This window comes from Mytilus edulis, chromosome 8 (genome assembly GCF_963676685.1).
Source record: "Mytilus edulis chromosome 8, xbMytEdul2.2, whole genome shotgun sequence".
NCBI lineage: Eukaryota > Metazoa > Mollusca > Bivalvia > Mytilida > Mytilidae > Mytilus > Mytilus edulis.
In genome coordinates, this window is record NC_092351.1 from 33402435 (window position 1) to 33416491 (window position 14057).

Consider the following 14057-nt stretch of genomic DNA (forward strand, 5'->3'; position numbering starts at 1 on the left):
CCATACATAGTGTACCGACATGTTCAAACTAAAATAAAAATTTGTTCTGAAGGATAACTGACAACTCAACCAAGACCATAAATAGTATACCGACATGTTCAAACTAAAATAAAAATTTGTTCTGAAGGATAACTGACAACTCAACCAAGACCATAAATAGTATACGGACATGTTCAAACTAAAATAAACATTTGTTCTGAAGGATAGCTGACAACTCAACCAAGACCATAAATAGTATACCGACATGTTCAAACTAAAATAAACATTTGTTCTGAAGGAACGCTGACAACTCAACCAAGAACATAAATAGTATACCGACATGTTCAAACTAAAATAAAACAAAGTCTTAAGCAAATGCAAGCACATTTTACTGATATGTCATGCTTAACTGCACATTTTGACAAGTAAATTTTAATAATTTATCAAGTTGATAATTTTTCCACTGTTGAAATATGTTTTATTCTGTACAGGAGTTACATCCTTTCTAGAGGTTCAATCCCAAGTAAGTGGAAACCTGCAGCAATAACATTAGCGGTAGCTTCACACAACAGTAGACGATTCATGTTTACATTCACTATTTTACCTGCAAAAGAAATATAAAATCTAGTTACACAAATGTAGCATGTAAACCTATAAAATGTGATATTAATGAAACAAAGGTTAAGCGTTCTCAGATGGAATATTTTGTAATTTTGTGTTGTTGAGTTGCTGTCTTATACAGTATACCCTGCATCTCATTTAATTATAAATGACTATAAATTTGAACAGTACATGTCAAAATATAAAAAACCAGATGCTCCGCAGGGCGTAGCTTTATACGACCGCAGAGGTTGAACCCTGAACGGTTGGGGCAAGTATGGACACAACATTCAAGCTGGATTCAGCTCTAAATTTGGATTGTGATTAAATAGTTGACACAGCATAGGTTTCTGACACAGAATGAATGTGTTCTAATGAACTTAAAATTTTTGTTTTCTCTTAGAGCAATTCACTATGCTGTTGAATATTAATCCTCTCAAAACAAGAATGTGTCCTCAGTACACGAATGCCCCACTCGCACTATCATTTTCCATGTTCAGTGGACCGTGAAATTGGGGTAAAAACTCTAATTTGGCATTAAAATTAGAAAGATCATATCATAGGGGACATGTGTACTAAGTTTGAAGTCGATTGGACTTGAACTTCATCAAAAACTACCTTGACCAAAAACTTTAACCTGAAGCGGGACAGACGGACGGACGAACGGACGGACGAACGGACAGACGGACGGACGGACAGACAGACCAGAAAACATAATGCCCCTCTACTATCGTAGGTGGGGCATAAAAATGTTTGAAGAAATTTTCTTTTTTATTTATGAAATTTCAAATGAGAAAAATTGAACCCAATTTTTTTAATCACATCCCCCTTTCCCTTATTCCAAAACTAATCTCAATTAAAATTTCTAATGGAGTCTGCAACAATAACTACTCATTTAAATACATCATAAAATATTAAGATGCAAAAAAAACTGCTTGTTATCACTGAATGTTATTTATTATAATTTATCAGTTGGTAGTAAAAAGTGAATATACATTGTATATTGTTTAAACAAAGATTTAAGTTGATTCTGGACAAAGAAAGATAACTCCAATTAAAAAAAAATCTTGCTATTGCACAATATTTTGCAATTAGATATTTCTTGCTTACTATTCTGGACAAAGAAAGATAACTCTAATTAAAAAAAAATTTGCTATTTCACAATATTGTGCAATTAGATATTTCTTGCCATTGCGCAATACTGTGCAATTGAAAAGACTTGCTATTGCACAATACTTAATATAATAATTTTAGATCCTGATTTGGACCAACTTGAAAACTGGGCCCATAATAAAAAATCTAAGTACATTTTTGGATTCAGCATATCAAAGAACCCAAGATTTCAATTTTTGTTGAAATCAGACTAAATTTAATTTTGGACCCTTTGGACTTTAGTGTAGACCAATTTGAAAACAGGACCAAAAATGAAGAATCTACATACACAGTTAGATTTGGTATATCAAAGAACCCTATTTATTCAATTTTTGATGAAATCAAACAAAGTTTAATTTTGGACCCCGATTTGGACCAACTTGAAAACTGGGCCAATAATCAAGAATCTAAGTACATTTTTAGATTCAGCATATCAAAGAACCTAACTGATTCATTTTTTGTCAAAATCAAACTAAGTTTAATTTTGGACCCTTTGGACCTTAATGTAGACCAATTTGAAAACGGGACCAAAAGTTAAGAATCTACATACACAGTCATGACAGTTAGATTCGGCATATCAAAGAACCCCAATTATTCAATTTTGATGAAATCAAACAAAGTTTAATTTTGGACCCTTTGGGCCCCTTATTCTGTTGGGACCAAAACTCCCAAAATCAATACCAACCTTCCTTTTATGGTCATAAACCTTGTGTTTAAATTTCATAGATTTCTATTTACTTATACTAACGTTATGGTGCGAAAACCAAGAAAAATGCTTATTTGGGTCCCTTTTTGGCCCCTAATTCCTAAACTGTTGGGACCTAAACTCCCAAAATCAATACCAACCTTCCTTTTGTAGTCATTAACATTGTGTTTAAATTTCATTGATTTCTATTTACTTAAACTAAAGTTATTGTGCGAAAACCAAGAATAATGCTTATTTGGGCCCTTTTTTGGCCCCTAATTCCTAAACTGTTGAAACCTAAACTCCCAAAATCAATCCCAACCGTTCTTTTGTGGTCATAAACCTTGTGTCAAAATTTCATAGATTTCTATTAACTTAAACTAAAGTTATAGTGCGAAAACCAAGAAAATGCTTATTTGGGCCCTTTTTGGCCCCCAATTCCTAAAATGTTGGGACCAAAACTCCCAAAATCAATACCAACCTTCCTTTTGTGGTCATAAACCTTGTGTTAAAATTTCATAGATTTCCATTCACTTTTACTAAAGTTAGAGTGCGAAAACTAAAAGTATTCGGACGCCGGACGACGACGACGACGACGACGACGACGCCGACGCCGACGCCAACGTGATAGCAATATACGACGAAAAATTTTTCAAATTTTGCGGTCGTATAAAAAATCAGCCATTCTCAGTTGTAATTATCTTAAACCATGTCAACATAAAGACTATAATAAAACATTTAATGACAGAGACATGTCCAACTTGGCAGTAAATTAAAAGCAGCAATTTGATGACTGTCACAATGTTGCAGCCCACATGTACCCAGTCTATAAATTTTAAAGTACGTATGTACTTTTAAAGATTAAATATTAATAAAGTTAACATTCAACAAACAATTTACTTTAAATTCAAGAGTATGATGACCTTCAAATATCCTTGCAAATGAGGGACATCTGTTCAGATTGTAATCAAATGAAATTACAAAGTACTTTTAAAAACATGCTCAATAGAAAATCTAAACATTTCAAAAATTCAACAGCATAAAAAAATAGAAATAATCTAGAAACCGTATTTGTATTGACCATGCATTTAATAACATTATACTTAACATTTAAATTTAAAAGTCACAGGAGCATGACTAAAAGGATGGCCCCTAATTTACTGTATGTAAATGGGATATATTCCAAATATGATGTATTGTATGTATTTATCTATATCAGGATCTAATAATGAAACTTTGAATAAGTGTTAACAAATATGCCAATAAATTGACAGCTTTGACTGCTTTAGATATATTCATAGCCTGCTACAACCTAAGCCTTGATAACAAAAATAATGGAGCTGGACAATATCCAAGGGAAATAAATTTAAACTTAACATTAAAAATTGCTAATATATTCAGTCTCTACACCATGTGATAGGAGGCAGGGCCTCAAAATAGTTATCAAGCTGATATACACTTGATTGCAACTTTCTAAAAAATATCATTGATCTTTCACAAGAAGTTTTGATCAAACTGACTTTAAGCAAAAAGCATAACATAGAAAATTTCTACTTGATTCATTCACTGGCCCATGACCTAGGGGGAAGGGCCTTAAAGTAGTCATCAAACTGATCTATGCACTGTATTTATGCAATTTGATATTAATTATCAAAGATCTATCACAAGTAGTTCCTATCAAACTTAATCTTAACAATGAAAATTGCTAATAAATTCAAAGTCACTGGATCATGTTGTAGGGGGCAGGGCCTCAAAATAGTCATCAAACTAATATGTATTGATAGTTATGCAAATTTATATTATATATCACAAGTAATTCCTAGATCAAACTAACATAAGCAGAAAATAAACAATTGTCGCTGTCAATGAAAAAGCAATCCCTATGTCTCGCTTCCTTGCAATTTTCATTACAGACAAGACAAAAAACTCACCATCACTTTCAAGCGAATTTGAGTCTGATTTTTAAAAAATACTTAAATTGCATTACATTAGAATTAGCTCTCACCGCTTAATAGGCTTTTTGCACTGAGGCTGCGTAAAGCAAACACCAACGAACCAATCAAGTACATTCATTAATAAATAATATTCTCACCAAAATATGTTTTTTTTGGCTAAATTTTTATTCGTATAAGATACCATGTAATCTCTAAAATCATTGAAACCTTGTAGGATTTTTTTCGAAATCACAAGGGGCAGACAACTCCATAATACTTCAAAATAGATAAAAAATTCAACTGTCACAAAAAAATCTATAACTGTGTTTCATTCCTGATGTTCAATTTTTAATAATGGCAGCAGCCAATGTTATTGGTGTTTAGGATGCAATCATGACATACAACAGTCAAACAGGGATCGAAGCCATGTTTGTTTATGACTGGTTCAATTGTTTTCCAGAAGTTATTTGACAAGGAGGTCAAAAAGTAATGACAAGAGCTCAGACTTATTGTTGAGAGCAAGTGGGTCAAACATCATTGAAATACAAGCCAGTCTTTCTTTTGTTTCCAGGATTATTGAGTACAAAATTGATACAGATTTGTCATCTGGAAAAAATGTTATTAAATGAAAACTGAAGTGTTGACCGATGATGAAATATTGATTGACCCACACTATTGTAACAGAAATTTGTCTACAGGGTTGTAAACTTTACAGTAAATTAGTCACAATTCTTAGCATGCCAATCACATTTTTATGTATAATCCAATATTTCTTTAGAATAAGGAAAATATGTGTCAACAGGCTTAGACTGCTTATACTTAAATCTGAACCAGCTTTATAATTACATATTCTGTATAAAAAATCTAATTTATATAACAAATTTGAGTCTTTATTTCTTATAAACCTGCTTCAAGCAAAATATTTTCAACTGTGACCTGAATAAATGCACTTCACATCAATGTAAGTAATAAAATCAATGTCTTTATCAAGGAAAATCTCTTTACTATAATGTTAGCAATTAGAATATAGAACCTTAAAGAGCTTTGATATTTTATCCTCTGTATTCATATTCCTTAGCTGATTCATACTTTCCAAGGTTGGTTTTATTATATGATTATAATTTTATCTCAAGTTCTCTTTTGGTCCAAATTATGACGTCAACATTTTCTTGCTTTCAACTGAATTTTCGATTATGTCATCACAATAAAGAAAACCGTGTCACAAAGAAAGATAAAATCTGCATTATATTGTTAGACAGAATTCCTCCATGAAGTCTTGTGCAATACCATATTTTTACACTTAAGAGCAATAAATTCATTTTCAAATTTGAAATTGAACTGTCTGATGTTAAGAAAAAAATATAAAAAAAATATTTTGGACTACCATATAACACTTCTTTTCTAGACAACATGGAAAATAAGAACAACAGCTATTAGAACGCAACATCTTTGAACTGCAAAGAACAATTAATCATAATGCTCATAGGAAATGTTAAGAAGTTGAAGGGAAATATTCAATCTGACTTGAGATAAAGTTAAAAAAAATAATTGTGAAATAGTTTACTTAAACAAATCTTGCTTAGGGACATGTAGTTGTAACCTGATTACACCGTAGACAGTACAAATCTAATTGTTACCATTAAAGGGATATTTTCTGAAATATTCCATTATGAAATCTCTCAAAATCTGTCGTACTCATTATGGTGAGTGTACTTTAATGGAAACAAATCCTTTTGACAGGAATGACCACAGACAGTCTGTAACTCGTAAGATAAATACAATATGGCATCATTTTACCGATCGTCAAAACAACTGTAACATTTATTATCGACAAATGAGGTCAACAAATAGATATATTTTATCTGTTGATTTTAATACATGAGCTGCGTCCGATAGAAATGTAAGTGCATGTATAGATGTACATAAGACTTTGATTGATTCTGGAACATTTAAATATGTAATAAAAGAAGATTTTTGGTCTGTTTTATAGTTTTTTTTTGTATAAACTCAATTTCTAAAAAGTTACAGACTTTGCTTAAAAGATTTAACAAGAGTGCACACGCTGAAATGTCTTGCCTTCTATACTAATTATTGATATTATGTTGATAGTCCTAAGTATAAAGTTAAGCTTTATAACAACTGTCACATAAACTTAACATTAACCAAGATAACTAAACAAAGACCAATGAACCTTGAAAATGAGGTCAAGGTCAGATGAACCATGCCAGGCAGACATGTACAGCTAACAATGCTTCTATACAACATATATAGTCGACCTATTACTTATAGTTTAAGAAAAATAGACCAAAACACAAAAACTTAACACTGTGCAATGAACCGTGAAAATGAGGTCACGGTCAAATAAAACCTGCGCGACTGACATAAAGATCATAAAATATTTCCATACACCAAATATAGTTGACCTATAGCATAGAGTATTTAAGATAAAAAGACCAAAACTCAAAAACTTAACATTGACCACTGAACCATGAAAATGAGGTCAAGGTCACATGACATCTGCCCGCTAAACATGTACACCTTACAATCATTCCATACAACAAATATAGTAGACCTATTGCATATATAGTATGAGAAAAACAGACCAAAACACAAAAATTTAACTATAACCACTGAACCATGAAAATGAGGTCAAGGTCAGATGACACCTGCCAGTTGGACATGTACACCTTACAGTCCTTCCATACACCGAATATACTAGCCCTATTGCTTATAGTATCTGAGATATGGACTTGACCACCAAAACTTAACCTTGTTCACTGATCCATGAAATGAGGTCGAGGTCAAGTGAAAACTGTCCGACAGACATGAGGACCTTGCAAGGTATGCACATATGAAATATAGTTATCCTATTACTTATACATGTAATAAGAGAGAATTCAACATTACAAACAATTTGAACTTTTTTTTCAAGTGGTCACTGAACCATGAAAATGAGGTCAAGGACATTGGACATGTGACTGACAGAAACTTCGTAACATGAGGCATCTATATACAAAGTATGAAGCATCCAGGTCTTCCACCTTCTAAAATATAAAGCTTTTAAGAAGTTAGCTAACACCGCCGCCGCCGGATCACTATCCCTATGTCAAGCTTTCTGCAACAAAAGTTGCAGGCTCGACTAAAACTAAAGGCTCTAAAGAGCCTGTGTCGCTCACCTTGGTCTATGTGAATATTAAACAAAGGACGCAGATGGATTCATGACAAAATTGTGTTTTGGTGATGGTGATGTGTTTGTACATCTTACTTTACTGAAGATTTTTGTAAAAGATTACTAAGATTTACGAAAAATGGTTAAAAATTGACTATAAAGGGCAATAACTCCTAAAGGAGTCAACTGACCATTTCGGTCATGTTGACTTATTTGTAAATCTTACTTTGCTGAACATTATTGCTGTTTACAGTTTATCTCTATCTATAATAATATTCAAGATAATAACCAAAAACAGCAATAATTCCCTAAAATTACCAATTCAGGGGCAGCAACCCAACAACAGGTTGTCGGATTCATCTGAAATTTTCAGGGCAGGTAGATCTTGACCTGATAAACAATTTTACCACTGTCAGATTTGCTCTAAATGCTTTGGTTTTTGAGTTATAAGCCAAAAACTGCATTTTACCCCTATGTTCTATTTTTAGCCATGGCGGCCATCTTGGTTGGTTGGCCGGGTCACCGGACATGTATTAATCAAAATATTAAGAGAATTTTCGCTCTGATTTAATTGTCCAAGCAATTCACAATGTCATGAGATAAACTCATACAACTAATGCAAAGATATTACCAGATAGATGATTATTAATAAACCTTCATCTGTTTAGCAAATAAATTAACAAAAGTAAAACTGATCATGCTTAACTGTATTTCTTTTGACAATCAAGCTTAAGAAATGTCCAATTTGTTCAGCATTAAATGACAATTATGTAAACCAAATATAAATGTTTACCAATTGAAGATAAAAGTTAAAAGAATCAAAGAGAAATAAGCTGATTATATAACTAATAGTTAATTTAGTCAACTTCCCTCATGTCAGTTTCATCATGCAGTATTTAAAGCTGTTGTTTTTATATTTCATAAAATGAATGTAGAAAGATCGATAGGAAATTATTCCTTACTGATATTCAAACACATGCAATATTAAAACAGGTCTTTTATCATTTATTACGGAAGCAAGAAAAATGAGTTTTGTGATAAATGTAACACATGCATCTTGTAACATTTGTTTTTAATCCAATTTCAAGTTTTTCCACCGATAACTTGTGAAATTATGTCAGCAGATAGAAAGATTTTTGAAAAATATGGATTTGGTGTAAAGACGGAGATGACATGATATTCAACAAACCTAATTACAAAAATATTTTCAACATCAATTTCCTGGAGTTCAAAATTTTTTGGATAAAAATTATGGAAAGTTTGGTTTATTATCATGTCAATGTTTTCTAAATGCATATCATCACAATTTTTCATTTACGTAAGCACTATTAAGTGCACAGCATGCATGTAAAAGATAATAATACATTTTAACACTTGACAAATATAACAACACTGACACCTTTTCTCCTCATCAGGAATAAAATCGTCTTTAGAAAAAACCCACAATAGTAAAACAATAAATGGTTGTTTCTTTTTGTATTGTCTTATTAATGTCTTATATTGTACTATGCTCCTTGTGAGCCCTTTTAATGAATCACCTATTAAGCAAATTGAGTAACTAAGCATTACACGATATTGGCTAATCCAAAAAGGTAAAAAGGAAATATTTTACTGAGCACTAATCTCAGAAAGTAATTTTTGATGAAATATTTATTTATAATGCGTCTCACAGCAATTTTGAAAATCACAAAATTTTTGTTCTATAAACACATGAAACAGGCAAATTTGAAAATTGTAGTATAGTGATGACGTCACTCATGCTAGTCCAGATAATCATGATGCCTGTTGAGGCTTTTAAATTGTTACAGGAAGGAATCAACGCCAATGTCATATTCAAATTACAGTCTTAAGTTGTCTTCAGAAAAAAAAACCCACATTAGTGAAATTATAAATGAAGCAGCTATTAAACAAATTAGGTAACTATGCATAGGTAACTATGCATAACACGACATTTCTCAATCCAAACGGTTATTAGGGAAATACACTACAGAGAAAGAAACCTACTAACCTCAGAAAGTTATTTTTGATGAAATAATCATTTATTAATGTCTCAAAGCAATTTCGAAAATCACTTAACTTTTGTTCTATAAATGGGCAAATTTGGATATTTTGATATAGGATTCAGTTGTTGATGATGTCACTTATGCTGAGCCCAAATAATCATGACGTCTGTGAAGGGTGTATCAAATTATCGTAGGAAGGAGTCAACCTTAATGTCATACATTATTTGCAGTCCAAAGTCGTCTCAGAAAAAACCCACAGTAGTGAAATTATAAATGAATCATATATAAGCAAACATTTAAGTGAAATTTTATGTGGAGAAAACACCAAGCAGGGTTTGATTGACAATAATCAGAAATCAAACTTTGAATTTCTTAAAGTATTATCTATATGCAGCTATTCCTGAAATTTAATGTATGAAACCCTATTTTTTTCCCTTCCACAACTTAATCGGTGAATTTACAGCACACGCCATAACATGAAGTTGTTTTTTTACAAGGTTGACTATAAATTTATTATCTCAAACAAACCTGTCTGTCTGTCCTTTTCTATGCAGTAACAGACATCATAAAATTCTGTAAACGTATTAGATGTTTCATACAAGTATTCACACAAGGTGTGTAACATCAGATCATCTAAACACTTCAGTATTATTTCTGGGAAACGTAGAAGACATTTAGCAAGCTTCCATTCCTTTTCATGGTCTAATTGTATCTTGTCTTTTATTGCAGCTTCCTTTAACTTTTGTTGACTGACATTGGCATTTCTGGCAATTGACCTTGAAATAAATGTAAATTATTTTTAGAAAAAGCTGTAGTTTTCAATAATAATCTAGATTCTTCTTTTTGGTGATAGTGCTGCTTCTGTTGTATGAAGAGGAGGACCTATAGATACATATAAATCTAAAAATATTTGGTTCACAATTCAAATTTGATTTAAAAGAATAGCACAAAATAGCCAAAAAAATAAATGGAATAAATAATGGTTAGGCCGTTAGTTTTCTCGTTTGAATTGTTTTACATTGTCTTATCGGGGAATTTTATAGCTGACTATGCGGTATGGGTTTTGCTCATTGTTGAAGGCCGTACGGTGACCTATAGTTGTTAATGTCTGTGTCATTTTGGTCTTTTGTGGATAGTTGTCTCATTGGCAATCAAACCACATCTTCTTTTTTATATTATGTTTCTTATCTTTCAAAGTAACACTACTTGTACAGAAGCACACAACATGAACACTACATTTACAACTAAAAACTTAAAAATAATGCGAAAGGTGAAAACTATACGATTCGAGTGAAAGGTAAACAACTCTCAGATATACTTGTACATCATTTATCACAGAAGTGAAGAACTATAGGACGTAAATGGAAATCCTAGTTTACAGTCAAATGGTGTGGATTCATTATTATTTGTTGAATACCAATACTTGTGGGTTGTGGGTACAGGTCAAATGTTCAACGAATAACATATTTTCAATAGGCTTTGTATACTTAGATTTGCAAAAAAATCAAATATCCACGAAAATGAAAGTTTCCAGCAATATCGACAATTGATACCCACGAAAATAAATGAATCCATAGTAGTATATAATGGTCACCCACAGGACTGGACTAGACTGGTTACCCACAGGACTGGACTAGACTGACCCTATAAGAAAGGTGACCTTCGAATTGAGGTTCAAAATTCATATGTTTACCTATGGTATGGGCTTTTCCCATTGTTGAAGGTGGTACAGTGACCTATAATTGTTAATTTTTGTGTCATTAATTTCCTATTTGAGAGTTGTCTCATTGCATTGGCAATCATACAACATATTCTTTTTATATCTACAGGGGGATAAGAAGAGAGTGCCCTTAAAAAAGACATGTTTTTGTTTAATAGAGGTGACCTTTATAGCAAGTTTGGATGATTATTAAATAGCCCAAGGTTTCCTTCCTTGTTATGGGGAACTGACAAAATTTACTGAAAGACATTCCCATACTACTGTACATATAACTTACATCATTTGTACATCACTGCAGTATCTCAGAAAAAGTTTCCAACTTCAGTTTCAAGATGATAGAAAATTAAGTCAATTTTCATGGTCACTTAGATCATACTCAGTAAGATTATCCCAAACAACTTTTTTTTTATAACTTCCTTATCATTATCTCTACACATACTGTACATTCAGAAATTATTGCATGCATTTATTATTGCGATTTTTTCATTTTTAGATGCGATTTGAATTTTCGCGATATTGAGGAAAATCCTATTTAATTCAATTAAAAAAAATTAAAATGCGAGTTTAAATTATTGCGATAATCGCAATTTTAGCAATAATAAAACCATTGCAATAATTTCTGAATTTACAGTACATAAAAGTTATGAGATCCACTTAAAAAAAGTTTTTATCTTTCAGTGTTCATATTTGTCTTTTTTAAGTTTTTAAAGGTTTTGGCTTATATGTTCCCACTTTTTACTATTATTTTTTCTAAATTAATTGCAAAATTAGTTCTTTGAATAAAAGACCAATATGCTATTATCTAATTTCTCATTTGTCGGAGCACTAGTCATAATACATTTGTACATTCATTTTGTGATCAAAATCAAAGGAAAACTTGTATAAATCACTGTCAACTTGGGGAAAAATTATTGCTTTGAACTGAAACATATATAATTTTCATAGATTTTGACTTTTAATGCCAAAGTAATGGAAAATTCACTTCCTACTTTCTGTTTCATGTTATTTTAGCGGGGAAAAGATAAAATATTATTCAAGGTATAAGCCATAACAAGGGAATATATCAATATCCTTTAAACTGAATGATGATAACGTCTTGTCCCGATTGAGAATTAACCAGTTTGGGAGACATATTTGGACTGACATCTAAATCTCCTTCAGACAGTGTAAAATAGTGACCCCCAGGGGTAAAGTTATTCTCTTGAATCCTTTTTAATGGAAATCAGACTATTTCCTACCTAGATAAGACATAATTGATACTTTAAGCTTGATGCATGACATTTAATGCTTTTAGAGTCAAATTCCATAAAAGACAATTCCAGATAGTTTATGTACATCAAAACTTAAATGACATTTACAGCGTTATGATTTTGGGGTAGTAGGTCAACACAGAACTTTCTGTACAAATTGACATACTTATTAATAAAATATAAATATATGACATTTTGCTTCAGATTATTTATATACACTGTGACCTTAATTTTCTTGGGAAATAGATTAATGATGGGGATAGATCAAAGAATAAGGGACAATATCTTCCTAATAAATAGTGATTTGTGAATACTTCGCAGTAATCAACAATCTACAATGTTGAAATATTAATAAATTCAAATATTAACTAAGGCTATAAAATGCAATCAGTGATTATAAAATGTGAATCAGTTCAAAAGAAAATTATTTGAAGAGCAAAAAAAGGGACATTTTATTATGATTTTATGTGGGTTTTTTTTATACAGGTGGTAAAAAATCTGTTGGTTTTTCAGGAAAAACACATTGCTTTTTCATTAGAAAACTGGAAATTCCTGTCTACCAACCCACAATAATTTTAATGGAATAACCCTCACACTTGTTTATTAATATAAGTAAATTTATGAAAAAAATCTATCCCCAGGATTTTCAATTGTTGATATCTATTGTGCAATGTATTCTTTCAGTTTCAATCTGCTTCAACTATACAACTATTGTTTTCAAACTTTAATACATTATTCAAAAGGAAAAACATTTGAAATTGTAGATAAATATTATACTGGGAAGATAACATCTTTAGAAAATAAAAGACAATATCTTCGTAATAAATCCTCTCACCTTATTCTAACATAAGCATAAAGTAAATATGCAGCTGTGTTTCCTCGGTCATCTAACATCTGTAAAAGGTAAAAAAATATATATAAAACCCCTCTAAGGTAGACCCCCTTATGAAAATTAGTGGATCCGCCACTGTGAACATGGAAGCTAATTTGTATAAGTTTTACCTTGGATTTATAAATGTGTGTGCCTCCCATTTCCAATACCACAATGTAATTTTTTCTTTTAAGATCTCTTACTATATAACATGTTTGTTCATATCTATCAGAGAATGAAGTTTTCCCCCAAAACACTCTAGTATTTCCACTGTAAATTTCATTTTTTTTTTTTTTAGCTCAAATGCTTCACCAGAAGCATGCTTAACGCTTGTGTCTTGTGTGAAATATTTTGATAATTATTTGATATACTGTGAATTCATCAATATTAGTTGGATACCAATTTTAGTAGATTTTCGTAGATGCAGGGGATCCACGAATTAAAATGTTCAATAAATTACACATTTTCCAAAGGCGTGAATGCAGACTTTGCCAAAACCATGAAATTAAATATTCACAAATATGCAAGTTTTCCTGAATCCACGAAAATTTATACCCACAAAAATAAATGATTCCACAGTATATGTTAATGTACAATCCATCTAAGAAATTAAACATGTTACAATAAATGTTCATATCAATTTCTCATCACTATTATCATGACATTTTATTCTTTTTTTACAACTGTAATAAGA

General features: G+C 31.4%; 1 protein-coding gene across 1 annotated transcript in view; it reads right to left on the reverse strand.

Annotated features, from left to right (window-relative positions):
- Positions 1–351: 351 nt before the first annotated feature.
- The window catches only part of LOC139486744 (arginine--tRNA ligase, cytoplasmic-like), a 116326-nt gene continuing 102620 nt past the window's right edge, over positions 352–14057 (reverse strand). Inside the window, exons 13-15 of the mRNA XM_071271676.1 lie at positions 13328–13386; positions 10051–10298; positions 352–583 (exon numbers count right to left, since the gene is read on the reverse strand). Of these exons, the coding sequence (XP_071127777.1) occupies positions 474–583; positions 10051–10298; positions 13328–13386 (417 nt within the window). The 3' untranslated portion in view covers positions 352–473. The remainder of the gene's footprint in view (positions 584–10050; positions 10299–13327; positions 13387–14057) is intronic.